Source organism: Trachypithecus francoisi, unplaced genomic scaffold (assembly GCF_009764315.1).
Source record: "Trachypithecus francoisi isolate TF-2019V2 unplaced genomic scaffold, Tfra_2.0 Lachesis_group2, whole genome shotgun sequence".
NCBI lineage: Eukaryota > Metazoa > Chordata > Mammalia > Primates > Cercopithecidae > Trachypithecus > Trachypithecus francoisi.
The window spans coordinates 152,570,710-152,597,231 of record NW_022681465.1 but is presented as its reverse complement, the minus strand read 5'-3'; the positions used below and the strand labels follow the sequence as shown (position 1 = coordinate 152,597,231).

Here is a 26,522-nt window from a genome sequence, read left to right as displayed (position 1 = left end):
GGAGGGAGGTCCTGAGGGGGTAAATGGGCCCTAATTTCTGATTGGTGTCAGCTCAGAGATCACCACACTGGGAAATGTTTACTGCAAGATTCAGGGGATCCCAGATAGACAGGGCGTCATCACACCTGCTTAATCAAATGGCCTGCTCTAAATGGGGCAATAATAGGACTTCCTTTAGAGATTGGGTATGAGGATGACGTGAGATAAAGCATGGACAGTGTGGCACATAGGAAGAGCCCATACCTGTTAGCTGTGGTTGGTCCTATGTGACAAATGGGAAAACTGTCTGGGAGGCCAGTTTTTTCCCACGGTCAAAAAATCAGGAAGGGTCTTCCTGAACCTTTGACTCTTCCAGGAAAGGAACCTGGCCTGAGAGAGGTGCCTATTGAGGAAAGGGCCTGTCTTTATCAGAGGCATCCCAGGCATCTCACTCCCTAGAGCCCCAGGTCAGAACATACATCCTGCCCGGGGCCTCAGTGTTGGGCTGATCCCCTCCTCCAGCTGTGTTGGGGAGCCCTGTAAAACAGAACAGAGTCTGGCTGGGTGTGGTGGCTCATCCCTGTAATCCCAGTACTTTGGGAGGCTGAGGTAGGTGGATCACCTGAGGTCAGGAGTTCAAGACCAGCCTGGCCAATATGGTGAAACCCCATCTCTACTAAAAATACAAAAATTAGCCAGGTGTGGTGGTGTGCGCCCGTAATCCCAGCCACTCTGGAGGCTGAGGCAGGAGAATTGCTTGAACCCGGGAGGTGGAGGTTGTAGTGAGCCGAGATCGGGCCTTTGCACTCCAGCCTGGGTGACAGAGCAAGACTCCATCAAAAAAAAAAAAAAAAGGAGAGAGAGAAAACAGAGCCCTACGTACTCCAGGTTTGCTCAAACCCTTGTGTCCCAGCACAAACCCTTTAGTCCTCAGGCCAAGGCATGGTTGGTACCTGCCCCGGGAGGAGCGGTGGAAGAGGGTCGGGGGTGTGGAGTCAGGGACATAGAAATGCTGTCCCTTGTTCTGTCTTTGGCAGTCAGTCTTGGGGTGACTCTAGTGGGGTTGAGGCTACGTCTCACCCCAGGCCACCCACTGGGTGCTCACAGTGGCCAGTGTGTGGGGGTGTGTGTGTCCATCCATAGCTGGATGTGTGCCCTGTGCTCTCTGCCTGGGGCTGCGTTTCTCCCTGCCTCCAAGACCAGTCTCCCTGGGCTTGAGCAGGGCTTCTTTTTCCCTCTGGAAACTCCCCAGGCTGAATCATGGAAATCAGAGACGGAACACCCTCCCTTCCATCCCACTGCCCGGCTTGGTTCAACCACCATAGCCTGTGGTCTGCTTTGCGCACCATCAGCCTGTCTGCCTATTTTGCCTCACTTGGAGGCCAAGGAGACCAGCCCACCAAGGTGGTGGGGAGGGGGCAAGTGGGGGGTGTCAAGTGCTGCATGGAAGCGTGGAAAAGGGTGCATTGAGCCAGGATGTGCAGCTCTGCTGGGCTGGTGTTGGGGATCCTCTTCCACGAGCCTCCCTGGGCAGGCAGGATGGCTACAAGGCTGGTCAGCCAGCAACGAATAGCGGGGGGATGGTACCTGGGTCAAACCCTGCCCTTGGTAGTGGTGATGGTTGCATAACTCTGTAGATTTACTAAAAATCATTAAATTATATGTATACTTTAATGTGGAAGAATTTTACAGTATGTAAACTATGCTTCGATAAAACCGTTTTTTAAGAATCCTGCCAGCCAGGCGCAGTGGCTCATGCCTATAATCCCAGCAGTGTGGGAGGCCCAGGTAAGAGGATTGCGTGATCCTCATAGGAAGACCTCATCCTTACTAAAAAATTTTAAAAATAATAATAATAAAAATCCTGCCCTTGGCCTCAAGGCTCTGCACAGTTGGGACCCTGTCAGCCTCGCAGACACACCTCACGCCTACTTCCCCGCCTGCCGAGGCTCTCTTTCATGCCTTTGTCCCCTCTCGTTGCTTCTCCTTATCCTTAACTCTCAGCCTAGCAGTCCCTTCCTCCAGGAAGGCCCCAGATAGTTCACTGTGTCCCCTTCCGGCTCTTGTTTCACACTGGTTCATGTGACTATGGGCCCAGCTCCTGTGCACTCCTGGAAGACAGTGCTGGAGTCTGAGTCTGTGCTCTGCGGTCTCTCCGGTATCATAAGGTACAGGGCTGCTGTCGGGGTACGTGCAGTGAAGATGTGTGCAAATGAATATCTAGAACATCCAGCTGTGGGCCACCTGTGTACATGTCTGTATGCAGATGGCACCATCTCATCCCAGGATGTCCCCTCCTTCCCAGTGCTTTCTGGCCTGAAAGTTCAAGATTGAACCCTGCGGGGGATGAAGTGACGCTCTTCTAGGGCTGAGGGTTGAATAAGGAAGGGCACTGCCACCACCTCCAGTGACCTCACTGCCAGCTGGCATTATGATGTCACTGGCTTAGCATTCCGGGCCCTGGGCATCTCCAAGTCCCCCAGGTGGGGGCACTCTCCTGGGGTCTGTGGCAGCTTGCCCCCAACCACGGAGAGGTAACAATCCTGGGGAGTAAGAGCAGCCTTAGGGGTACCTAGGTCACCTGCCGTGGGCCACTTTGTCAGTTGCCAAGGTGGCCACAGAGCAGGGTGACTAACACTTGGGCTCTGGGTTCAAGCTCTACCCCTGCTAGGCACCAGCTGTTTGACCTCAGACTGACAGCTTGAACCTCTCTGAGCCTAAATTTCCTCATGTCTGAAATTGGCAAATAGTTTTTGTCTCCCCAGGTTCTAGGGAGGCATTCAGGAGCTAAGATTTGTAAAGCATAAAAACACAGGGCATGGGACACAGTCGATACTCAGTAAATGCTAGTTGATAGGATCCATTGGTTAAGGAAACCGGAGTGGCAACACAGGTGGTGGGGGCTGGCTAGAAGGGGGCAGGCTCCCTGCCTTCTGGGGCTTGCCAGAGCCTTAGGGTAGGGGCATGGAGTGGCCTCTACTGCCAGGAGGGTGGCCCCACGTATGACTCTCCCTCTCTTTCCAGCTCAGCCAGTGAGCTGGAGCCTACAGGAGGCATTGGGCCCTGCAGCCATGCTCTGGGGTCAAGAACCCATTGCTCCACCTCCTCCTCAGTCCTCACCAGTCCTCCTCCCCACCCTCCTCCCCACCTCTTTCCAAGCCCTCCTCCCCACCTCCTCCTCAGCCCTCCTCCCCAGCCTCCTCCCCACTTTCCCCCAAGCCCTCCTCCCCACCTCCCCCCCAGTCCTTCTCCCCACCCTCCTCCCCATCTCCTCCCCACCTCCTCTTCTTAGGCCTTGGGCTACACAGTGGGTCTGATCTGGTGTCCTCGCCACTTCTCCTCTACCCTTCCCTCTGCCTCCCTCTCCTATGGGCATGCCCAGCTGCCTTCTGGGACTCCCTCCTCAGGGCTGTTTACTTGTCTTTTAGACCCTTAAGTCCCTGAGCCTAGACAAGGTGTCCTGGGTCCCTGGGTCTCTGAACCCTGTTGTCCCAGACACTGCTTCCCATGACACTGTCTCCACTAACCTTGACCCTCTGCCCCCTCCTCTCGAGCTCTCCTTTTCTCTGACCCACCCCTCTAGTTCTCTGTCTCAAGATTCTGTCCCCACCACCTGTCTCTGTTCTGCCCCCACATGCCCCTCTGCCCCCCAGCTTTCTGTAACTTGTCCCCCCTCAGCCCCCCGTGCTCTGTCCCCGCCCGTCAGCCCCTGGTCCCAGCGCCCGGCTGGCCGGCTCCTGCATGGACAAAGGGGTCCTTTGTGGGCTGACCGCGGCTGGCGGGGCCGCGGGGCGCTGGCTCCGCATTGCTGATGAAACGGAGCCCTTTGTTGTCCCTCCTCAGGCGCAGTATTTCTTTTTGGGGGCTGGATGCGTTCCTGGCAGGGCCGATGATGGATGCGCCCGCCGCCGCCCGCCTGCCCGCCAGCTTTCCCTCCCACTCATTCCCGCTCCGCTTCAACACAGCCCTGACTCCTCCCCTGCTGCCTGGGCACTGCCAGGTCCTTCCTGGCCTGGAAGGGGGTGGCTGTGTGCCCTAGAGTAGAAGGCTGGGACCTGGGAGAACGTCCCGGACCTCTATGTGCTCCCCTTCCATGAGTAGGGCAAATGGGGTTTTTGGTCAGTGGTCCACTGGGACCAGGGCATCAGTTTTTCCTAAGGTCTGAAGGAGAAGATGAGCCAGGTACCAGGGCCGATTTGGAACAAGCTTGAGGACCAGATGTTCATGTCTGTCCACTCTGGATTTGAAAACAGAGTTGTCCCTGTGAGCCAGTCCCCCTGTGTACCCACCTCCCTTCAACTTCTGTGACTGAAAAACCATAGTGTTCTGCCTGCAGCACCTGTTTGGTGACATATCACATCCTCTGGTCCTAAGCTCAGCATGTCCCAGGACCTCAGAGGGTGGGGGTGGGTGGGCCCTGAGGAAGGACAGAATAGTGGAAGATCAGAGAAATTCTAAGAGAGGAACAGAACATGACGTTTGGTCCCCACCAGGAGAGACTCAGGACAGAGACAAAAGCCGAGACACTCAGCCAGAGCGCCAGCCCAGAGCGCAGGCCAGCTGTGTTGGAGGGAGCTGACTTCTAATTGACCTGCCCGCCCCGCACACAGAGCCAGATCCTGGAGCTGGAAGGAGGGAGGGGGTGAGCAGAGCAGGAGCAGCGTTAATGCAGCTATCGATTTCTGCCACCAGCCAGCAGGCCGCAGAGGCGGGGGATGCACACAGGGTCTGGGGCACAGCCTGCTCTCCTCCCCATCACGCCAGCCCACAAGACACCTGCCTTCTGCCTTCTCCCCTCACCCAGTATCTGGGCTGCCGGCATTGTCATCCGGGGCAGGGCAGATGTGCTTAGTTGAGCTGGATGAGCTGACTTGATGGTTTCTGTCTCTGATCTCACTGACCCTGGTCCCCAACACCTAGCCAGGGTCACTGATTCCTATAGGGGTCACCAATCTCTGTGGAGAGGGGCTGAAAAGACCATCCTGGTCTTGGCCCTTATTAAGTGGGAAGGAACACAGCTATCCTTGGACACACATGGTCTTCTTGCTTCAGCTCTGACCTCTGATGCCCCCCAGCCCAGCATGGATTTTCTGCCAGGGCCCCCTGGCTCTGTCCTGGTGGAATCTGCCAGCTTGCCCAGCTCTTCCTCCCCACCCATTTCCCTCTGCAACGAAGGAACCCTAGGTGGTCCAGTGCCCACTGGGGAGGGAGAGGGAGTACCTGGCTGTTGATGCCAGCTATTCTTCTCACCCTAGAGACAGAGCTTTTCCTTTCCCCACACCCAGTCCTCTTTGGCCACTCCTTAGTCCTGGGGAAGCCCCCCTCCCCCCCACTTGGGGCCTCAGTTTCCCCCTCTGTGAATGCAGAGGGTTGGACTAGATGCTCTCTTGGGACAGGCTTGAGTCCTGTGACTAGGGGGGTGGTGGGGTTGCCTGGGGACAAAGATCCAGTATGTGCTGCCCTCAAGCCCAGGGCGCAATGGGGCCCGCCAGATGTGCGCCTCCCCCTTGAGCCGCCAGCTGCTCTGGGGCTGGGCCCTGTCCTCCCACCCCTCTCCTGGGGGATGCTAGGCCACAGCAGGCAGACAGAAGGGAGGCTGGAGAGCCAGGACTGATGAGGAAACCGCCGCCCTGCTCCATCTGGCCCAATTCCTTCAGCTGAGGAGGCAGCTCAGACGCCTTAGCCTTGAGACCTGAGCAGAGCAGGCCCTGTCCCATGAAGGGCTGCCTCGGAAACATGGAGGTGGCCAGAGGACAGGTTCCTGCTGGGCTCCACTCCCTTGAGGGTCATGCCTACTCCTCAGTGCCAGCCTGCCCCAGCCAGAGGCCCCTCCTGGCAACAGCCCACCCCGGCTCTCTGGGTTCTCACTGAGGCCTCCACCCAGGCCCTACTCTGCAGGCCTTGTGAGGCCTCCGCCCCCCCAAATCTGGGAGCAAGGCCAGAGCACCACAGTGAGGCCTGAGTAGAGACAAGAATGGGGTCTGAGACGATAATGATTGTGGTTCGGGGGTTGAGGAGGAAGCGTGTGCCAGGGTGTGCACAAGCATGTCCTCTCACTGTGGCAGGGGACGGCTTGTCCTCTGGCCCTGTGCTGCTCGCCCTGTAGGAGGGGAGAAGATCCCTGAAATAAGTGTTCTGTACTCATTAGCAAACTCTGGGTTACACAAAGGCAACCAGATTCCTTTGCCTGCAGGACATGTCAGAGCCTTGAAATAACTGATTGTATTAGGAATCCCCAGATGAGGATTCAGGGGCCGCCTTCCAGACTGTATGATCTGTACCATCAAGCACTCTTCCCCTGGGACAGAGAAGGAAGATTAGGATGTGGAGGTAGTTTTGTTTGTTTGTTTTTTTTTTTTTTGACAGGGCTTCACTCTGTCACCCAAGCTGGAATGCAGTGGCATGATTATAACTCATTGCATCCTCAACCTCCTGGGCTCAAGCAGTCATCCCATCTCAGTCTCCTGAGTAGCTGGTACTACAGGCACGTACCACCACACCTGGTTAACTTTTGTATTTTTTGCAGAGATAAGAGTTTCACCATGTTGTCCAGGGTGGCCTCAAAACTCCTGAGCTCAAGCGATCTGCCTGCCTCTGCCTCCCAAAGTGCTGAGATTACAGGCGTGAGCCACTGCACCCAGCTAATAAGCATCTCCAACACTCTCCCTCCCCAGCACAAGAAGGACTGCCTGCTTCCGGCAGGTTTTCCTAGACCCTAGCAGGGCAGATTTGGGCTGCGGAGGCCTGGACTAAGGCCTCCACCATGCCACTTGGTGTCTGTGTGTTCATAGACTGGTAGTTCTCCTAAATCTTGTTTCCATCATTTATAAAGTAGAGAATTACCAGCCACTGCTTCTAGAGTTCTTGTGGATCTTAACTGAGATAGTACCAATAAGAAATTTCTCACCAGGGTGGATCTGATGCTTAATAAATGCCTAGTCAAGCTCATGGTGGTCAGGATGACAGGACAGTTGATAGTGGCGGTGGTGGCGATGTTGAAGAGGGAGGTGTTCACTGCTGCCCTGACCCTGTATCCTCTTGTTGTGACAGAGTGAAGACATTTCCACCTGGACACCTGACCATGTGCCTGCCCTGAGCAGCGAGGCCCACCAGGCATCTCTGTTGTGGGCAGCAGGGCCAGGTCCTGGTCTGTGGACCCTTGGCAATTGGCAGGCTCCCTCTTCAGCAGGGTCTGGGCCTCGGCCCCACCATGTCGAGCCTCGGCGGTGGCTCCCAGGACACCGGCGGCAGTAGCAGCAGCAACACCAATGCCAGCGGTGGCAGTGGCAGCAGTGGCCCAAAGGCAGGAGCAGCAGACAAGAGTGCAGCAGTGGCTGCCGCTGCACCAGCCTCAGTGGCAGATGACGCACCACCCCCCGAGCGTCGGAACAAGAGTGGTATCATCAGTGAGCCCCTCAACAAGAGCCTGCGCCGCTCCCGCCCGCTCTCCCACTACTCTTCTTTTGGCAGCAGTGGTGGCAGTGGCAGTGGCAGCATGATGGGCGGGGAGTCTGCTGACAAGGCCACTGCAGCTGCAGCCGCTGCCTCCCTGTTGGCCAATGGGCATGACCTGGCAGCGGCCATGGCAGTGGACAAAAGCAACCCTACCTCAAAGCACAAAAGTGGTGCTGTGGCCAGCCTGCTGAGCAAGGCAGAGCGGGCCACGGAGCTGGCAGCCGAAGGACAGCTGACGCTGCAGCAGTTTGCGCAGTCCACAGAGATGCTGAAGCGCGTGGTGCAGGAGCACCTCCCGCTGATGAGCGAGGCGGGTGCTGGCCTGCCTGACATGGAGGCTGTGGCAGGTGCCGAAGCCCTCAATGGCCAGTCCGACTTCCCCTACCTGGGCGCTTTCCCCATCAACCCAGGCCTCTTCATTATGACCCCGGCAGGTGTGTTCCTGGCCGAGAGCGCGCTGCACATGGCAGGCCTGGCCGAGTACCCCATGCAGGGAGAGCTGGCTTCTGCCATCAGCTCTGGCAAGAAGAAGCGGAAACGCTGCGGCATGTGCGCACCCTGCCGGCGGCGCATCAACTGCGAGCAGTGCAGCAGTTGTAGGAACCGAAAGACTGGCCATCAGATTTGCAAATTCAGAAAATGTGAGGAACTCAAAAAGAAGCCTTCCGCTGCTCTGGAGGTAACGGCGCCTTAGAGGGAGGTGTGTGGGCTCTTGTGTCTGTCTGGCAGTCCAAACCCACCCCCATCCCCTGACCCCACCTTTCCTACCTGGGCAAGTGTCTGGGGGATGCCCCCCCAGTCCTTAGGGTCTGGGGGTCTGGCTTCGAGACACCAGTTTACTGCCCCAAAAGTCAGAACCACATTCTGAGAATTCCATCAGGCCATAATTTGCAAGGCAAGCTTGAAATTCCAGGTAAGGACCTAGCATTCTCAGCCAGGCCCTGGGATTCTGATTCCTCTCCTGGGGTTCTGGGTCAGGTATTGATATTTCCATACAGGTCCTAAGTTTCTGATGCTCAGACATGGCCTAAAGCATCCAGTCCATGACTTAGAACTCTGCGTCTAAGTGCCCTTAAGCCCTTCATTTGCCCCTCCAGGGCCATCTTTCCCCCAGGGCCACCCAAGGATAGAGCTGCTCCAGTGATGGGTGCCCTGCTCTGAGGCCTGGAAGAACCCTTGGTTTGGGCACCTACTTGACAGATTTTTGGGGCCAGGGTAAGGGAAGGTGACCATGAGCCCAGAATGGTCAAGAACCTAGCCACTGTGGGACTGGCTTGGAGAAGGCAAGGGGTTCCCATGCTGCTGTCTCTGCATCCCTGTGGCAGGGCCCGTACCTGTGCCCCTGGATGCAGCAACCTAGCTGGAGTGCCAGGCCTGGGTACAAAAGCATCTTTTCAGCCTGCAGTCCCTGCCCCTATCCCCGCCCGTCTACGAGTGGGCTTGACGCAAATGTCCAGAATGGTTGGAAAACAAGTGGTGTATCCCAGCCATGGCTTCCTGGTTACCCTCCCCAACCCCAGCCCCAGCTCCAGCCCCAGCCCCAGCCCTTCCATTTCTGCTCTCCTATGTACACACAAAGGCACCCACTTTAGTCCAGTGTAGACACACATGCACACACACGTAGACACGGCTGCTTGAGAAATAGCCCAAATACCCACCTCCCACAGCTCCATACCACACAGCTCAGCATAGCACGAGGCACATACCCATATGCACACCCGCCGCATGTGCTCACACGCTCATTTACGGAAACATGCCACAGCCACCTGGCGCTGTTGCCTTTGGGCCAGGGGAAGGGTCTTTCTCTCTGGAAGGATGGTTCCTGGGCACAGTGGCTCAGGAGGCTTCAGAGTCCTCCGGGCCTTCCAGCAGCCCAGCAGGTCGAGCTCCTCCTTTTGCCTGGCTGGGGTGGCAGGAGCTCCGAGGGGTGGCTGCTCTTCCTCCATGCCTGTCCCTCCGCCATGAGGCCATCCACGGGGGAACGTCTTTGCTACAGGCCTACCCGGACCCTGACTGAACTCTCTCCTTGTTTTTGTCTCCTGCCCTCACCAGAAGGTGATGCTTCCGACAGGAGCCGCCTTCCGGTGGTTTCAGTGACGGCGGCGGAACCCAAAGCTGCCCTCTCCGTGCAATGTCACTGCTCGTGTGGTCTCCAGCAAGGGATTCGGGCGAAGACAAACGGATGCACCCGTCTTTAGAACCAAAAATATTCTCTCACAGATTTCATTCCTGTTTTTATATATATATTTTTTGTTGTCGTTTTAACATCTCCACGTCCCTAGTATAAAAAGAAAAAGAAAAGAAAAAAAAATTTTAACTGCTTTTTCGGAAGAACAACAACAAAAAAGAGGTAAAGACGAATCTATAAAGTACCGAGACTTCCTGGGCAAAGAATGGACAATCAGTTTCCTTCCTGTGTCGATGTCGATGTTGTCTGTGCAGGAGATGCAGTTTTTGTGTAGAGAATGTAAATTTTCTGTAACCTTTTGAAATCTAGTTACTAATAAGCACTACTGTAATTTAGCACAGTTTAACTCCACCCTCATTTAAACTTCCTTTGATTCTTTCCGACCATGAAATAGTGCATAGTTTGCCTGGAGAATCCACTCACGTTCATAAAGAGAATGTTGATGGCGCCGTGTAGAAGCCCCTCTGTATCCATCCACGCGTGCAGAGCTGCCAGCAGGGAGCTCGCAGAAGGGGAGGGAGCACCAGGCCGGCTGAGCTGCACCCACAGTCCCCAGACTGGGATCCCCTACCCCAACAGTGATGATTTTGGAAAAAAAAAAAATGAAAGTTCTGTTCGCTTATCCTTTGCGATCTGGGGAGCCCCGTCTCGATATTTCCAATCCTGGCTACTTTTCTTAGAGAAAATAAGTCCTTTTTTTCTGGCCTCTCTAATGGCAACAGAAGAAAGGGCTTCTTTGCGTGGTCCCCTGCCGGTGGGGGTGGGTGCCCAGGGGGCCCCCTGCGGCCTGGGCCCCCCTGCCCACGGCCAGCTTCCTGCTGATGAACATGCTGTTTGTATTGTTTTAGGAAACCAGGCTGTTTTGTGAATAAAACGAATGCATGTTTGTGTCACGAAGCACCGCTGGCTTCTTGCTCTCCGGTTTTGGGGGGCTGACTTGGGGGCCGTTCTTGAGCAGGGGTTGTCTGGGACCACCTGGAGGAGGAAGAAGGATGGCCGATGGCCCAGGGACATTCAGAATGGGAATTTCTTGGGGAAGAGAGGCCTCTGGATCCAGAATGGGCAAGAGCAGGAGCAACCAGCCCAGCAGACAGGAGGGAAAGGCTCTTAATCTGGAAGTCGCTGGTACCGGAGTACCTCATCTGCCTGGTTGCACCCCGTGCCCCAGAACCTGGACCTCCAGGGACCTTCACTCACCTGGGGCCACCTCTGTTCACCTAAGTTCCTCAGGGCCCGATGAGTAAAGCAACCAGCAGCATAAGGTGGGTGGGGGTAAGGCTGAGCCGCCTGTTCAGCATCTTCTTTCTTTCTTCTTACCTGGCAGGGACCTGGTGTTCCCGAAGCCACCAATGTCATTCTCCAGGGAATAGTTTCAGCTCAGCTTCGTGGGGACCTGGCTGTGCACACAAGCCCATTTCTCTTTAGGCCTGAGGGCTGCTAGACTGAGTTATGGGGGTGTCCTTGGCTTTGACTGTCCCCACTCTCAGAGTTTGTTGGTACAAGGTTGTCGGGGACCTCAGAGGTCAAATGTCTGGGGAAGTCACCACACAGCCACATGGTCTGGGCCAGGGCAGCCTGAACAGGTAGGGGTGGCAGTGGCATGCCCCTCCCTGTACATCACAGAGGCCAACCTGAAGGAGGAGGCTTAGCCATCCTCTGGGGGAGCGTTCATCTCATCCAGCTGCTTTGAGCCTGGCTGAGATGGAGGCTAGACTTGAGGAAGGACTTCCTGACAGTGTTGGGCCCTGGCTTCAGGTGGGTGAGAGCTGGAGCGATTTCTGAGGCTGAGTGAGCAGTGAGGTGGGGGAGATGGGCTATCTCTGCCATTGTCCTGAGAGGAGAAAGCAGCCATGTTGGGTGGGGGTGGTGCTGACCCCCAACCCCTTCCCAGGTGTCACAAGCTCCCTTCGAGCACCAGGGCCTCAGCAGCCTGGCCTGGCACAGCGGGGGCAGGCAGGGGCGGTGGGAGGCAGCTTTCAACTTCAGCTCTGCCTGGGAAAAATTCCCTTTCATGTGGCCGCCTGTGATCTCTCCAGGCGGCTCTGCCGAAGGGGGGTGTCCAGCAGGGAGTAGGGGGAGGCGTTGCAGCTGGGGGGCACCCTCACCCCCAGCACAAGGCAAACGGCGGCACCTCCAGAACCTCGAGGAGGGTGGGGAGGGTCCTCCCGTGGGGAGTGGGGGAGCCTGGCCAGCAGGGGGCACCGGGCAGGAGGCCCCTTCCTGCCCCCACCCGCTGCTGGCAGCACACAGGCTGCAGATGGCCTCAGCCGGCCCTCGTTGGCACACCTACAGGTGTGGGGTGGATGGCTCTGGTGCCAGCCCCGAGGGGGTGCTGTGACTCAGCCGGCCTGTACCTTTCAGTGTGCCAACCCACAGCCCAACGCGTCTCCTGAGCCCACTCCCCAGCACACAGCCGAAGCTCAGAGCTCCTCACCTGTTCCAGTTTCACGCTGCTTTGTGGAATGGTAAGCCAGCCCCTCTGTGTTTGGAGGCCAGGGATGGGGACAGCTGTGAGGCTGGCTGAAATTATGCTGAGGACTCAGTTACCTCATCTGGGAAACGGGACAATAATTGTTCCCCCCGTAAAGTTGCCTGAGGATGAAATGCGATCACACTTGGGAAGGGCCTGGCTTGTAGTAAGCTCTGTCAATGGCAGCTGGTGTTGCTATTTTTAAACTATTATTCACCTAAATCTCACCAAGATGTCCCTCACCTTCTGCCCGGCTGTGTGTCCTCCCTGAAGCCCTGGCCACCCCCACCTCCATAGAGTGGCCAAGCCTCTGGCCCTTCCCCTATCTGGGTGCAGGCCGACCCCAGCCTGCACCAGCTTTCTGTCTCTCTCTGGCTCACTCTCTGCATGTCCTGAAGGTCTCTTTCAGTCCCTGACATTCCTGTGTCTTTGGGTCTCCATCTTTTTTTTTTTTTTTTTGAGACAGAGTCTCGCTCTGTCGCCAGGGCTGGAGTGCAGTGGCCGGATCTCAGCTCACTCCAAGCTCCGCCTCCCAGGTTTACGCCATTCTCCTGCCTCAGCCTCCGGGTAGCTGGGACTACAGGCGCCCACCACATCGCCCGGCTAGTTTTTTGTATTTTTTTTTTTTTTTTTTTAGTAGAGACGGGGTTTCACCGTGTTAGCCAGGATGGTCTCGATCTCCTGACCTCGTGATCCGCCCATCTCGGCCTCCCAAAGTGCTGGGATTACAGGCTTGAGCCACTGCGCCCGGCCCGGGTCTCCATCTTTCCTGATCTCTAAGCCTCTCTGTGTCTCTGCTCCTCCTGTCTCTCCATCTCTGTATCTTGTACTCTGTTGTAGGCTCACCCCTGCTGTTCCCTGGCTGACGGAGACATCCTTAGAGGCAGGGTCCCTGGCAGGGTTGTGTACCCAACTCCCCTCGCCTCAGGTGCCCTCACCTCTCCTCTGCTGCAGTTGGGAAACTGACTTCCTGGTGACCCAGGAGCCTTTCCACCGGGTACCCTGTACCCCGACCTGGGTGATCTGGCATTCAGAGCCAGCTCTGGACACAGAACGGTGGGGGTTTGAGAGGCTGGGTGCACACACTGGGCTGGAGACAAGTCCAGCCTCCAGGTAGCCCTGCATGGAGTGTGTGTGTGTATGTGTGTGTGTGTGTGTGATGGTTTAAGGGCCTGACAATTGTGTGAGGCTTTGTGCAGTAATGTAGCTATGTGTGACATTGGGTGTGATATGCAGATGGGTTTGTGACAGTGTATTGGAGACTCAGATGTGAGACCTGTGGCTATGGGTTGGTGTATGTCAGTGGCCACACTTTGGAATGTTCTGTGACATTGCATGTGTGATCTTGTGACACTGTACAGTTCTGTAACAGACCCGGTGTGATTCCGGCTTGTACAACTGAATGTGTGACTTTGGGTGATTCTATATGAGTGTGTGAAATTGGGTGATTCTATGTGAGTGTATAACTTTGGGTTTACAACACACATGGCATTGTGTGACCCTGTGGCAAAACTGGGTGATTCAATACGTGTGTGACTTTGTGTCTGTGTGGCCATCATGGATGTGGGCTGGGACCAACCAGGGATTGTGTGTGTGTGATGTCTCTGTGTGACTATGGTGTGACCCTGTGATGCTGCCTACATAACCCTGGGTGTGTGGTCATGGCTTTGTGTCAGTGTGCACCTGTGATCCTCTCAGTGTTGCTGACACTATTGCCTTGTGTGTCTGCCTCCAGCATTTCCTGGGTCTCCACCCTGAAAGCCGTGCATCTCTGGGGAGAGAGTGGGGGATCTGACAGCCCCTCTCACCCGCAGCCTGCACCCTCGCATGGCCCTGAGGCCCACTCTGGATAGGGGAGCTGGCGTGGGGGCAGCAGGCGCAGTTCCCACGGCTGCTGCGGCCCCTCTCCCAGCCCCATCACCACCGGCTTCAGCTCCACAGAATATCCTGGCAACCCCGGCCTCTTTGTTCTCTGAGGCCGCCAAAGGCCTCCCCCTACCCCAGCCTGCCCAGCGCCTGCCAGGCGCCCCCTCCCCCGACAGCAGCCAGTCTTGGCCTGACCTAGTCTCTAGCCGCCTTTATCCCCCACCCAGACTGAGGCCCCTGTCCCATGCCCTGGACTTGACTCAGGACTCCAGACGGGGCCTTTGACCCTCTGCTCTGAGCTTGCTGTGGTTGTGCTGTGCAGGAAGAAGGAAGCAGGATAGGTCCTGCGGCTACACTGGGTGATTGTGGGCCAGGAGCTGGGATGTCTGTGTGGGTACTTCCCCTTGGCCCAAGGCTGGTTGGAGGCCCAGGGGTGGCTTCAGTTTGTCCAGTAAGTTTACTTCTTTAGCCCCCCGGAAGTCATCAGGACAGGACTATTACCCATTTTACTGGTAAGAAACTGAAGCCTAGAGAGGGTATATGACTTCCCCAAGAACAAGAGCAAGATGGTAGCAGGGACCTGATTACAACCCAGGTTCCTGGCTACCTTGGGAGAAAGACCAGGTGCTTCCAAAAGAATGGAGAGGGGGCCTGGGAGTCTGGACACATGGGTCCCTGCTTACTTCTTGGTCACCATGTGTCAAAGCCATGTTTATGTTTGTGTGTGTATGTATGTGTCCTTGCTGAATGACCTTGGCCAAGTGCCCTTACCTCTCTGTGTTCCAAGAAAGGACAACATAGCCAGGGGTTGTGGGGTGGTGAACTTGACAGGGTGCTTTGCAGAGCAACAAGGTCGCCTCACAGTTAGTGCCAAGACCCACACCATCTCCAACAGGTATAGATTCTGGCTCGGGGCCCTAGGCTCAGCCCAGCTCTGTGCTGCCACAAAAAAGGAGGTAGTGATGGCTACACGGCTTGGCTGTAGTCAAGGCCACTTGGGTCTGACCTGATTGCAGCACAGGCTCCCACCCGCTCCCAGGTGCCAGAGATGGATGGATGAAGGTCACTGCATAGCCTGGCCCCAGCCCCCCACTGCCCACCCACAGCCCTGGGCTAACCAGGCACTGCTGAAGACAGCCAGCCAGGGTTAGGGGAGGGACAGGCAGCCACCAGCATGGTAATAACCCATACCTTGGCCCTAACACCCTGCAGGCATGGCACAGAGAGGCCCAGCTGTCCCCTAGGGTCACAGCCCTGCAAGGAGTCCTGTCCCCAGAGGCCCACATCTCCCTTGAGGGCTGTTCCTGCCACACAGGAGTAGAAAATGGCTGGGGAGGCTGGTGGAGGTGCAGGAGGGTCCCCCGAGGCTGCCGGCCAGGCTGCCAGTGCAGACACTTTCATCTCTTTCTGCCTGTCGACCTGCCAGCTCTCAGCGGCATTAAATTCCCCTCCTGCCAGAGAACAAGGGCTGCCTCAGATTCCAAGCAGCAGGGTGCGAAGATAGGGCAGTCCCACAGGAGGTAGGCCGGGTCCTCCAGGGCTCCAGGCTTGGGTGCAAAGCGGCTGGACTCTGGGGGCACAGCTGAGCGGTTCAGGTGGCTGCCTACTGCAGCCTCCCAATGCTTTGTCAGATGCTGCTTCGTTTCCTGTTGCCATCTCCCACCTGTATGATGCCTTCCTCCCGCCTTCAGAGCTTTCTTGTCCCTTGCAAACTGGGTCAAGTGTCCCTTGCCCCCTGCCCCCCACCCCCAGCCCATCACAACACTGGTCATTCTTGGTGACGTCACCTGGTCTCAGGGCTGTGGTCTGCAGCTCAGCAAGGGCAGTGCTGGCACCCGACACATGGAAGGGGTAGGAAACATCTGTGGGCTGAGTAACACATTCTCTCCCTTTCTGGACATTATTTTTCTCTCACACATTTCCAGCCTAATTGGGGGTCTGTTCACAGGTGAGGGAAGCTTACTACAAAGAGCCTCCTTTCTCCAGCCCCTGGAGCCTCCATACCCTTTGGCTAGAGGCCTTAAACAAGATCCTCCTGCCTCAAAGCATAGAGCCTGTGGCCTGTGTGCCAGGGACTGGGCCATTCCATTGCACTGACAGGCTCACAGCAACCTATGAGGGGGGCTTTAGGCAGTTCTCTCCATTTGACAGATGAGAAAGTTAAGGCTCAGAGAGGTAGCGAGACATACACGGTCACATGGCCAGGTCTGTCTGCTTTCGGAAGGTAGCCCTTAAGCACCTGGCCATGCTGCAGGCTTTGGCTGGAAGGACCTCCGTCATCCCACACGCTGCCTGTGATTGTGCCCAGATGTGGGATTAGGGTCGAGTATTACTTACTTAAACTTGTCTGCACTTCTTTTTTTTTTTTTTTTTATACCTTTGCTATTCAAATTGGAATACCTAATTTATTAATAAATTTATTTAAATTATTTAACCAAATGTTCTCAAGCCCAGAAAGGTCACAGTCTGGAATGAGGATAGGGGATTAGGAGGTAACCTAGGATCACCGCCCCCTCCCCTGCAATGACAGGGTGTGGGTATTTCGGGGGCCTGAAGTGGGTACAGCCTGAATCCACAAAGGCGCCTGCCTGCCGCTCTCCCTGGTGTCTTCCCACCAGGCTCCCAGTCCCTCTTCCAGCTTTGAGGCCTGCCCTGGAGGGGCACCCCGTGTGGCTGAGGTTTGGCTCTGCAGCAGTGGGTCCATAGGCGACTGCTGGGAGTGAGGGCGAGCAGTGGCCGCTGCTATTGATAAGGCGACGGAACCCTCAGGGGCAAGGACGCAATGAAGCCATGGAAACATGGCTGAGGTGTGAGGTTGGCTCAGCAGCTTCCCCCAGGTGGCCTCCCAGGCCTGGCAGGGTCCTGCGAGACAGGTCCTGCCACTGGCTGCCTCGCTGCCTGCCCTCCTAGGGGCCAGGTCTGGGCTGCTGACTGGACTGGCTTGGTGTCACCCAGCCATCTCCCCAGGGCCAGGCTGGGGTCAACCCTGGGTCTAAGTAGGGAGGGCTGAGGACAGAGGCAGGGGTGCTCTGAGTTCTCAGGCCCCAAAGCCCCCTTACCCTGATCAATCCCTCCCCTTCTACCACCTCCTCCTTTCCTATAAATATGTGTGCATTATTTACCTTAAGCATTTTGATAAATCATAATAGCAGAGACATCTGCTGTCAAAACTGCAAACTGCATTTGGGGCTCAGCTGGTGAACGATGAGGGCTGGAGGCCAGGGGTACAAGGGCTCTGATCGTCTGGGGAAGAAATAGGGATGCCCCCACCCCTCATCCAGGGCTGGGCCTTGAAGGGGACCCTCCTCACCAGCCACTTAATCACAAAACCCTCCCAAGGAAGCTGCCCACCACCCCCCAGCTGCGTCCCCTCCTTCCTGCCTCCCTCTGCCTAGAATTAATGCAGCAGTGACAGCGGCTGAGAAGTCCCCCAGAGCGGAGATTAACTCCCAGGGCAGCGCGGGCGGGGTTGGCCATGGGAGGCTTGGGGGTGGGGGGTCTGACGCACAGGCCTTGCAAGATTAATCGCCCTGCCTCGGGCCTCATCACGAGGGCGCCCAGAGCTCCGGGCCCCTACCCGGGGGAGGGGTGCTGGGTCCCATGTCAGGAGCCTGCTCCGCCTCCTGCAGCCCTCTTGGCCCTCAGTCCAACTCGTGGGAGGATTTTGGGAGCTGAGTTTCCTTCTCTTCCCATTTTGGTGGCCCTCAGGGACCCTGCCAGTTCCCTAACCTAAAGCTAGAGGTGGGGGGCACTGAAAGAGGTCCCTGGACCTGCCGTATTTATTTGGGGGACTCAAAGAGATGTGTGAGGGATCCGATGGCTCTGGGCCTACTATCCAGCCAGCCCTCTTTTTTTTTTTTTTTTTTTTTTTTTTTTTTTTTTTTTGAGACGGAGTCTTGCTCTGTCGCCGGGGCTGGAGTGCAGTGGCCGGATCTCAGCTCACTGCAAGCTCCGCCTCCCGGGTTCACGCCATTCTCCTGCCTCAGCCTCCCGAGTAGCTGGGACTACAGACGCCCGCCACCTCGCCCGGCTAGTTTTTTGTATTTTTTAGTAGAGACGGGGTTTCACAGTGTTCGCCAGGATGGTCTCGATCTCCTGACCTCGTGATCCGCCCGTCTCGGCCTCCCAAAGTGCTGGGATTACAGGCTTGAGCCACCGCGCCCGGCCCCAGCCAGCCCTCTTGAACTGTCCTGGGGGGCTTGTGGAGGTGGTGGAGAGAGAAGATCCTGCGCAGGTACAGAGTGAGGCTACTGGGTGATAAAGCACTGGGGTCAGTACCTGGGTACTGGCCTTTGTCAGCTAGTCACTCACTTAGAAAATCTTTGAGGGGTTGCAGCAAGTGGAATTGAGCTTAGACATGGAATAAGGTTCCCCAGGCAGGTGGAACCTAAGAGAGGTTGAGCTGTTTTGCATAGAAGACTCCTAAGGTCAGAGTTGGCCTTTACTCTGTAAGTCAGAGCTGGAGTACCCTCTTCTATGCACCCACTGCCCTAAGTGCTCCCATCACAACCCTGCTGGGATCACACTGGATGAACTCACCTGTTCACTTGCTGATCTTCTGAACTAGAAGGAGCACTCCGGGAGGGAGGGGCTTGTCTGCCTGGCAAATGCCAAATGCTCAATAATGTTGAATCAATGGATGAATTGGAGGAGGACATGGGTCAGCCTGTTGTAAATGAGGGGCTGGGGAAAGAACTGTTAGGTCTGAGCTTGGGGAGCCCAGCTGCAGGGCCACAGGCTGGTGAATGCTAAGAGGGGGCCCCAAGAAGTTCCAAGAGAAAAGGGGGTCTGGATCCAGGCACCAAGTGGACATTCACAGGCTATGTGACCTATAAAGGCTTTCCTTTCTGGGCCTCAGTTTACTCATCAGCAAGTAACATTGCTTTTCAGATATCCTATGAAGGTGGAATGAGAAATCCTGTGTGAGGTCCCTGTGGACTCTCTAATCTTGTAACCCTTGGTAAGCAAGAGATTTGAATGCATGGGAAGAGCCAAGAAGGCTTCTTGGAGGAGGTGAGTGAAGCTGAGCCTTGAAGGACCAAGCTGTCTACCTAGGAGGCTTGGAGACTGGTACTTCTGGGGCAGTGAGGAGACCACACTGGAGAGAGCCCAGAGGACGATGGGCCTATCTCAAGATCCAAGACAAATGGGTATATATGGTCTTGGGAACAGTGGGAGCCAATGATGGTTCTGGAACCTTTGGCCTTTAGGCTTTGGAGGGGCTAACATGTATCTGGAGTGAAGCCTTTAGTCAATCTGGGTATGCAGGGCAACTTCCCAACCCCACTCTGGGGCCCTGAGACTGAGGTAGGAAGTAAGCCAGAGGCTGATCTCTCACATATCTCCTTCCAGAGGAACAAAAACATATCCCATGTTAAAAAGTGCAGGGCTGGGCCAGGCGCAGTGGCTCACGCGTGTATCCCAGCACTTTGGGAGGCCAAGGTGGGCAGATCACCTGATGTCAGGAGTTCTTGACCAGCCCAGCCAACATGGTGAAACCCCATCTCTACTGAAAATACAAAACTTAGCTAGGTGTGCTAGTGCACGCCTGTAATCCCAGCTACTCAGGAGACTGAGGCAAGAGAATCTCTTTTTTTTTTTTTTTTTTTTTTTTGAGACGGAGTCTTGCTCTGTCGCCGGGGCTGGAGTGCAGTGGCCGGATCTCAGCTCACTGCAAGCTCCGCCTCCCGGGTTCACGCCATTCTCCTGCCTCAGCCTCCCGAGTAGCTGGGACTACAGACGCCCGCCACCTCGCCGGCTAGTTTTTGTATTTTTAGTAGAGACGGGGTTTCACAGTGTTCGCCAGGATGGTCTCGATCTCCTGACCTCGTGATCCGCCCGTCTCGGCCTCCCAAAGTGCTGGGATTACAGGCTTGAGCCACCGCGCCCGGCCAAGAGAATCTCTTGAACCCAAGAGGTGGAGGTTGCAGTGAGCCGAGATCATGCCACTGCACTCCAGCCTGGGTGACAGAGCAAGACTGTGTCTCAAAAAAAAAGTGAGGGGCTAGGCTTGATCACAAGTAATCTGTTAGTGTGAGGGCCTTGAATACTCATTACAGGATGGGGAATCCAAGTCACAGAATGGCCAGGCCGGTCAGAGAGCTTCAGGACCCACACCCTCCTGGAGGTGGGGATAAGGGGACATCTGACCTCACGCCTAGCCTAGAAGCAGCAGAGTCCTGGGCTGGGAGGCATGGGGATAGGATTTCCATCCAAGCCCTACCCAAAACTGGATTCATGATCACATGACCAAAGGTATAGCCAGCCCTTCCTGAACCTAGCTTTCCCAGTTAGTGCAATGGACCTTCCAGTATCAATCAGCCATGGTTCTAGACCTTTTCTGGGGGTTCAGGACTCAGGAGGGAGCTGCAATTTGGGGGTCCTTCACTCTATCCCCTCCCCCACCCCCATGCTGGGCCCCTTCCCTTCTCCTGCTCTTCCACCCATACTCCTCTCACCCCTGACCCTGCTGCCAGCAGCCTCTGCTGCTGTCATTCGTTGTCATGGGAACCTTGCAGCGCTGACCTGATGCAGGCAAGAGCTGGCCCAGAGCTCCTAGCAAGGGAAGCTGAGGTTAGCAGGGGGCAGATGGGGGCACCTGTCCCTGCCAGCTTAGCTGGGTCCTGACACACCCCCAAAGGAATGGGGCATTGGAAGGACGGCCTGGATGGGTGTGGGCAGGAGTGCAGGGGGTCAGGGCCTGACTGCCCCCAGTCATTGGGGTGCCTGCTCCTTTTCAGGCCCACCCCCATCCAACCCGGCTCCAGGCTGCTGGTGGGAGGGAGAGGTGGTGGGGACCTTCCCATTTCCCTCACTGTCGATGGGAGCTCAGAGCCCTGAGCTCAGCTCATTCTCAAGGCTAAAAATACCAGGGAGGCAGCAGCAGCAGCTCCCCCAACACACTGTCCACTGCCGCCCCACTCCCAGTAATAGACACACACACACACACACACACACACACACACACATACACACACACACACACACACCAAGCCCAGCCTGGACCAGACATCAAGGTGCTGCTCAACCATACTGTGCTGTGGTCCATGGAGGTTCCCAAAGTCCTGGCCCTGTGTGAGACCCAGATCTGGGGTCGACTTCCACCTCTGACCTCAATTTGCCATGTGATTGTGGGGTAGTCCTCTGGCTTCTCTGGGCCTGGTTTCCCCTTTTGTGTACTAAGGGAGCTACATGGAAGACGGGAGGCTCAGGAATGGAGTAGAGGGTCAGGGCCTTAGCTGCCCCATCTCATTTAGTTACTGGAGCAGTCCTGACAACTCCCTGAAGGATGTATTGAGTCAGAATCTGCTTTTTCTAGATGAGTACACTGAGGCCAGAGACGGTGGCTCAAGGGATGCTACTCCAGGCCTTTGAGTTCCAGGTGGCCCTCTCCTGCCCTGCGGTGGCCAACTGAGCTACTGAGACCTCCAGGCATTCATTGAAAAATAGATCTGTGCCCCACAGTGGGGCAGGAGGTTAGTGGCATCAAATCTCAAAGAAGTTCCTGGTTCTGTGAGCATGACTGGCAATGGGGTGGGGAGGCCATACTGCCCTCTGCCCAGGGTCTGGGTGAAACTTGAGGTGAGTGTTGACAATACCTGTCTGCCAAGTGCTTGGCCAAGGCCAGGGTGAAGGTCCACACTGCCCATCCAGGATGGGTGTGGTTGAGATACAGAGGAGTATCCACACTGTCCATTTGGCCAAGGCCTGGCTCTGTGTGAGACCCATATTGTTCATCTATCTGGGCTTGACCAAGACTGGGGTGAGTGCCCATGCTACCTGCCTGCCCAGCCTGGCTGAGGCTGGGTTGAGTGTTTACACTGCTCTGTTGGAGCTAAGGTCAAGATGATTAAACACACCGTCCATTTGCCCTGGGCCTAAGTCTTCTTTCCACCAGTTCTGGGCTCAAGATTTCATTTTGGGTTTCATATTCTCTCTTCTTTCCTGGAAATTTAGAATCATCTTCTCTGCTTATTATTTCTGATTTAGAGGAGGCCCAGTTTCATCTAGGGGCCCATGGGAGAAAGATGGGAGCCCCTTGCCATTCCTGGGACCCTCCAGGAGGAACCAGGGAAAATCCATTATAGAAATCACAGCCACTGGGCACTGAGAAGCCTGGAAAGCCAGACCCTGGCCTCTGGGATGCCTGAGAGATCCACTGCTGTTTGATCTGAGTCACTGAGTTCCTATACTTCTCCCCACTAGCCCTGTCACCCAGTAACACTGACATTTTGAGAACAACAAGGCATACTTCTCCCACAGACCCAAGGCCTCACAGTTTGAAGCCAGTATCTGCAGGACCAGAGTCTGGATTTTCTGAGGGGGCCAACCAATACTGGAGTGCAGACTGTGGACTTCGTGTCCCACACCCTAGTTTTGCAATGCCAGCTCTTCCCTTCAGCTGTCATGTGTGACCCTGGGCAAGACACTTCATTCTCCTGGTTCTCAGTGTTTCCATCTCTAAAACAGGTGTTTATACCTTACCTGTTTGTAAAGGTTGGGACAAGGATTAAATGAGATAGTCCTATAAAGTGTTTGGCAGAGTAATAATTATTTCTGGAGGCTAGCAGGGAAGGGGCATGCTCCAAAAGAATTCTGGGACATGTGGTTGGTTGTTTTTTTTTTTTTTTTCAGAGGCAGGGTCTTGCTCAGGCTGGAGTGCAAGTAGCATGCTCACTGCAGCCTAGACCTCTCAGGCTCAAGCAATCTTCCCACCTCAGCTTCCTGAGTAGCTGGGACTACAGGCACGTGCCACCATGCCCAGCCAATTTTTAAATTTCTGTAGATATGGAGTCTTGCTATGATGCTCAAGTTAGTCTTGAACTCCTGGGCTCAAGTGATTCTTCTGCCTCTGCCTCCATAAATGCTGGGATTATAAGCATGAGCCACCACGACTGCGCATTTGTTTATTAATTAGTGCAGTGCAGGGAGCTGTGTAGGTTGCTGGGTCTCAGGGCCTAAAACTCCAGCTGGTATCCTCTACTCTGAACTAGGGGCCTCCAAAACAGAAGCAATGCCCATTAGTTTTGTGAATGTGTTTTCAGTCCATGAATGGATGCTCTTAGGTAAAACATTAATAAACTGCATCACGTTGTTGGGGAAAATTAAATGTAAATTAGATAATTAAAAACGAAGCTGATGCCCGCTGCTTGGTGCTATTACCTCTTATTAAAAGTTATGAGAGGTGGCCCTGGGTGGAGGCTGGTTGCAGGGTTCCAGTGAGGGTGGGGGCAGCAAGGGACTGGCGATTGGAGCCCAGTGTGATCGTTGAAAGAGGCAGACACGGCCGGGTGCGGTGGCTCAAGCCTGTAATCCCAGCACTTTGGGAGGCCGAGACGGGCGGATCACAAGGTCAGGAGATCGAGACGATCCTGGCTAATATGGTGAAACCCCGTCTCTACTAAAGAATACAAAAAAACTAGCCGGGCGACGAGGCGGGCGCCTGTAGTCCCAGCTACTTGGGAGGCGGAGGCAGGAGAATGGCGTGAACCTGGGAGGCGGAGCTTGCAGTGAGCTGAGATCCGGCCACTGCACTCCAGCCTGGGCGACAGAGCCAGACTCCGTCTCAAAAAAAAAAAAAAAAAGAAAGAAAGAAAGAGGCAGACAGACCTAGCAGATGCTCTGGTATGGGCTCTGGAGAGCTCTGCGTGTGCTGGGGTCACCGCCCTGTTGTCTCTTGTGGGTGCCTGGGTCAGTGCCTTCCCCTTGCCCAACCTCAGTATTTCCTTATCTGTACAGGAAGGATAGTAACAGAACCTACTTCATAGGACTGAGGCAGAGACTAGATGAGATGATATGTAGAAAGTACCCAGCCTAGTAGATCATCTGAGGTCAGGAGTTCAAGACCAGCCTGGCCAACATGGTGAAACTCCATCTCTACAAAAATTAGCCAGGCGTGGTAGCATGTGCCTGTAATCCCAGCTACTCAGGAGGCTGAGGCGGGAGAATCGCTTGAACCCGGGAGGCAGAGGTTGCAGTGAGCCGAGATCGCATCATTGCACTCTAGCCTGGGTAACAGAGTGAGACTCAGTGTCAACAAAAAACAAGAAAGTACCCAACCTAGGGCCTGGTACATAGTAGGTGTTCATTAAATAGCCTTGATTACCAGGAATATCATCAACACCATCATCATGACTGAGTCCCTTCCAGCAGCTGGCCCTGAGCTGAGAGGGCTTTAGAGATATCTGTCCCCATTAGTACATGGAGTTGATACTGTCGTCCCATTCTGCAGAAAGCAAGGCTCAGGCCAGGGGAATAAGGATCCAGGGTCACACAGCCGTTGAGGTAGGTGGCCTTGCTGTATTTCAGTTTCCTAGAGGAAGAGCCCTAGGAACAGCATTCCCACACAGTGCTCTGCTTCTCACGCTGAAGAGGTTTCATTGACTCCTTTTTTCTGCACCTGCCCTGTGCTCCTGGCCTGGTCCCTAGCGGGACAGGGGCGATCATTCTGGAGAGAAGAAGACAGCCCCGGAGAACTAAGTCCCAAAGGAGTGTTCTAACCACTTGTCGAGGATAGACGGGCCTCCCTGGGGGAGGGGGCTGTGACTGCTGGACTGCACCGAGGTGCGAGCTGGTTCAGTGTTCTAAGAAACAGAGAATGGAGGACGGGCAAGGCAGGTAGCAGGACCCGCAGGAGCAGAACGGGGAGGCTGGAAAGCCTGGGGCCAGGCCTGTGGTGGGCAGGGGAGAGTGCATGATGAGGGGGTGGGAACACGGAGCGGGTGAGTCACCGTTTCTGGGCCAGGCAGGCGGCGGCTGCAGAGCGGGGGGCGCATTCCTGGCTGGCAGGGCGGCCGGCACTAATGTCTTTCCCACATGGCCCCGAATTCCCCGCTCGGCACGATCACACGGGCAAGACGCTCCCGCGGCCACCCCCGCCCCAGCTGCCTCCTTCCCACAGAGCAGGGAAGGGGGAGGGAGTGTGGTGGAGGCTGGCGGAACCGGCCCCTCCTGGGGCGGGGTGGGGGTCTCTGGCATGGCCTCCCTGGGGCCTGCGCCCACGGTGTCGGCACGCGATGAGCGACTCACAGGGCAGCTGCAGTCACAGTGAGAGCAGGGCCGCGCTTGTGAAGCGGGGAAGGAAGGAGGCCGAGAACCGCCATGGGTCCTTGGCCACGTCTCTGCTTCCCTGGCCCCCATTCACCCACCCCCGCCCTGGGTCAGGCTTTCCCTCGCGCAGCGGCTGTCGGAGGGCCGCGGCCGGATAGGGACAAGCGGCGGAGCAGCAGCAACTCCGGCCGCCTCCGATCCTACGCCTTCTGGCCCTCCCCTCCTTCCCGACCTCTGGGCCTGGCTGGCGGGGGACGGGAAGGGGGGGACTGTGCTGCTGCCGCTGCATCCGGCGAGGGCCTGGTGGGGTGGTTCCTGGAAGAGGCCACACCCAGTCCCTCCCTCCGTGAGGTGGAGGCCAGCCCTTGCTAAGGCGAGGGGAACTAGGAGCGCCGCTCTCCCACGCAGCCCCTGTCCCCAGGCCAGGCCCCGGAGAGGGGGGAAACTGAGGCTGCTGAGAGGGCGGCCCACCCAGAGCTCCCTGTGCTGGGAGAGGTTGGCCGCTGTCCCTCCCAGCTGGGCTCAGAGGCGCTAATGAGAGTTAAATGTAGGACATGAGTCACCTCTGAGAGGGGGCTGGGACCACCCCCAGATGTGGGTCCAGACGCTCAGCCTTTTCCCTACTCCCCTGTGTGTCATCCCCTACGCTTGGCAGAGTGGGGCATGAGTTCTGACCTTGCTGACCAGGCTCTGTCATCCTGGACCAGCCTCACTTAAATGGCTGGCTGCCTCAGGAGCGGGTGCTGTGGGATCACAGGAGACTCTAAATCCCAGGATAGGCCCAGCGCACCCTGAAGACTTAGGGGATGGACCAACACCTAGGGTCTCTAGTGGCCGTGAGCCCTGGGGTGTGGTTATGGGTCTTGGGATGTGGGTGGGCAAAGGGCCCAGGCCACCCTGAAGATTCCCCCCACCCTACTGCCTACCTGGCTTTGCTCAGGCCACCAGGCTCTGACCACACAGGGTGCCTGTTCCCCCACTCCCCAGAGTCCCACTCTCTCTGACCTCCGGCCAGCACAAGGACCTCAGTCTGAAGTCCTCATGGCAGGGCAGGCAGTGAGTGTGTGTGTGTGAGAGAGTGTGTGTGTGTACACACATGTGCCTCTGCGGCTGGGTCTATTTGTGCCGCTGTGTGTATTTATGACTGAATGTACAATTGTGTATATTTATGTGTGACTGGCTGTCTCTGAGTGTCTCAGTGTTGCAGGGGCTTGACAGGGAATGTGCGTTTCTGCGTCTATATCTGTTTATTCCTTCTATATCTACGTGTGGGGCTTTCTGTGTGACTGTGTTTGTGTCAGCCTGGCCCCTTCTATGGGGTCCCTGCCTCCTCCTCAAGCACCCCACCATCACCAGGAGCCACAGGCGTCTGGGAGGAGACTCGGGAGGTGAAGCGCCTGCTGTTCCCCAAATGGAATGGCTTAGCTGGGTGGGCAGCACCAGGGGGTGGGCGTGGGCAGTCACAGGAGACAGAAAAGTGGGGGCCAGGGAGGAGCCCTGCTCAGCAGTCCCCTC

General features: G+C 56.1%; 1 protein-coding gene across 4 annotated transcripts in view; it reads left to right on the top strand.

Annotated features, from left to right (window-relative positions):
• Positions 1-10,519, top strand: part of CXXC5 (CXXC finger protein 5) — a 36,089-nt gene extending 25,570 nt beyond the window's left edge. For 3 of the 4 annotated variants that reach the window (XM_033181035.1, XM_033181032.1, XM_033181034.1), the window contains exons 2-3: positions 7,030-8,113; positions 9,487-10,519. In XM_033181035.1, coding sequence (XP_033036926.1) covers positions 7,190-8,113; positions 9,487-9,531 — 969 coding nt within the window. In that variant the 5' untranslated portion in view covers positions 7,030-7,189 and the 3' untranslated portion in view covers positions 9,532-10,519. Of the gene's footprint in view, positions 1-2,415; positions 2,514-7,029; positions 8,114-9,486 lie in introns of those variants that run through there. The other variant, XM_033181033.1, reaches the window with a different exon arrangement.
• The last annotated feature ends 16,003 nt before the right edge of the window (positions 10,520-26,522 follow it).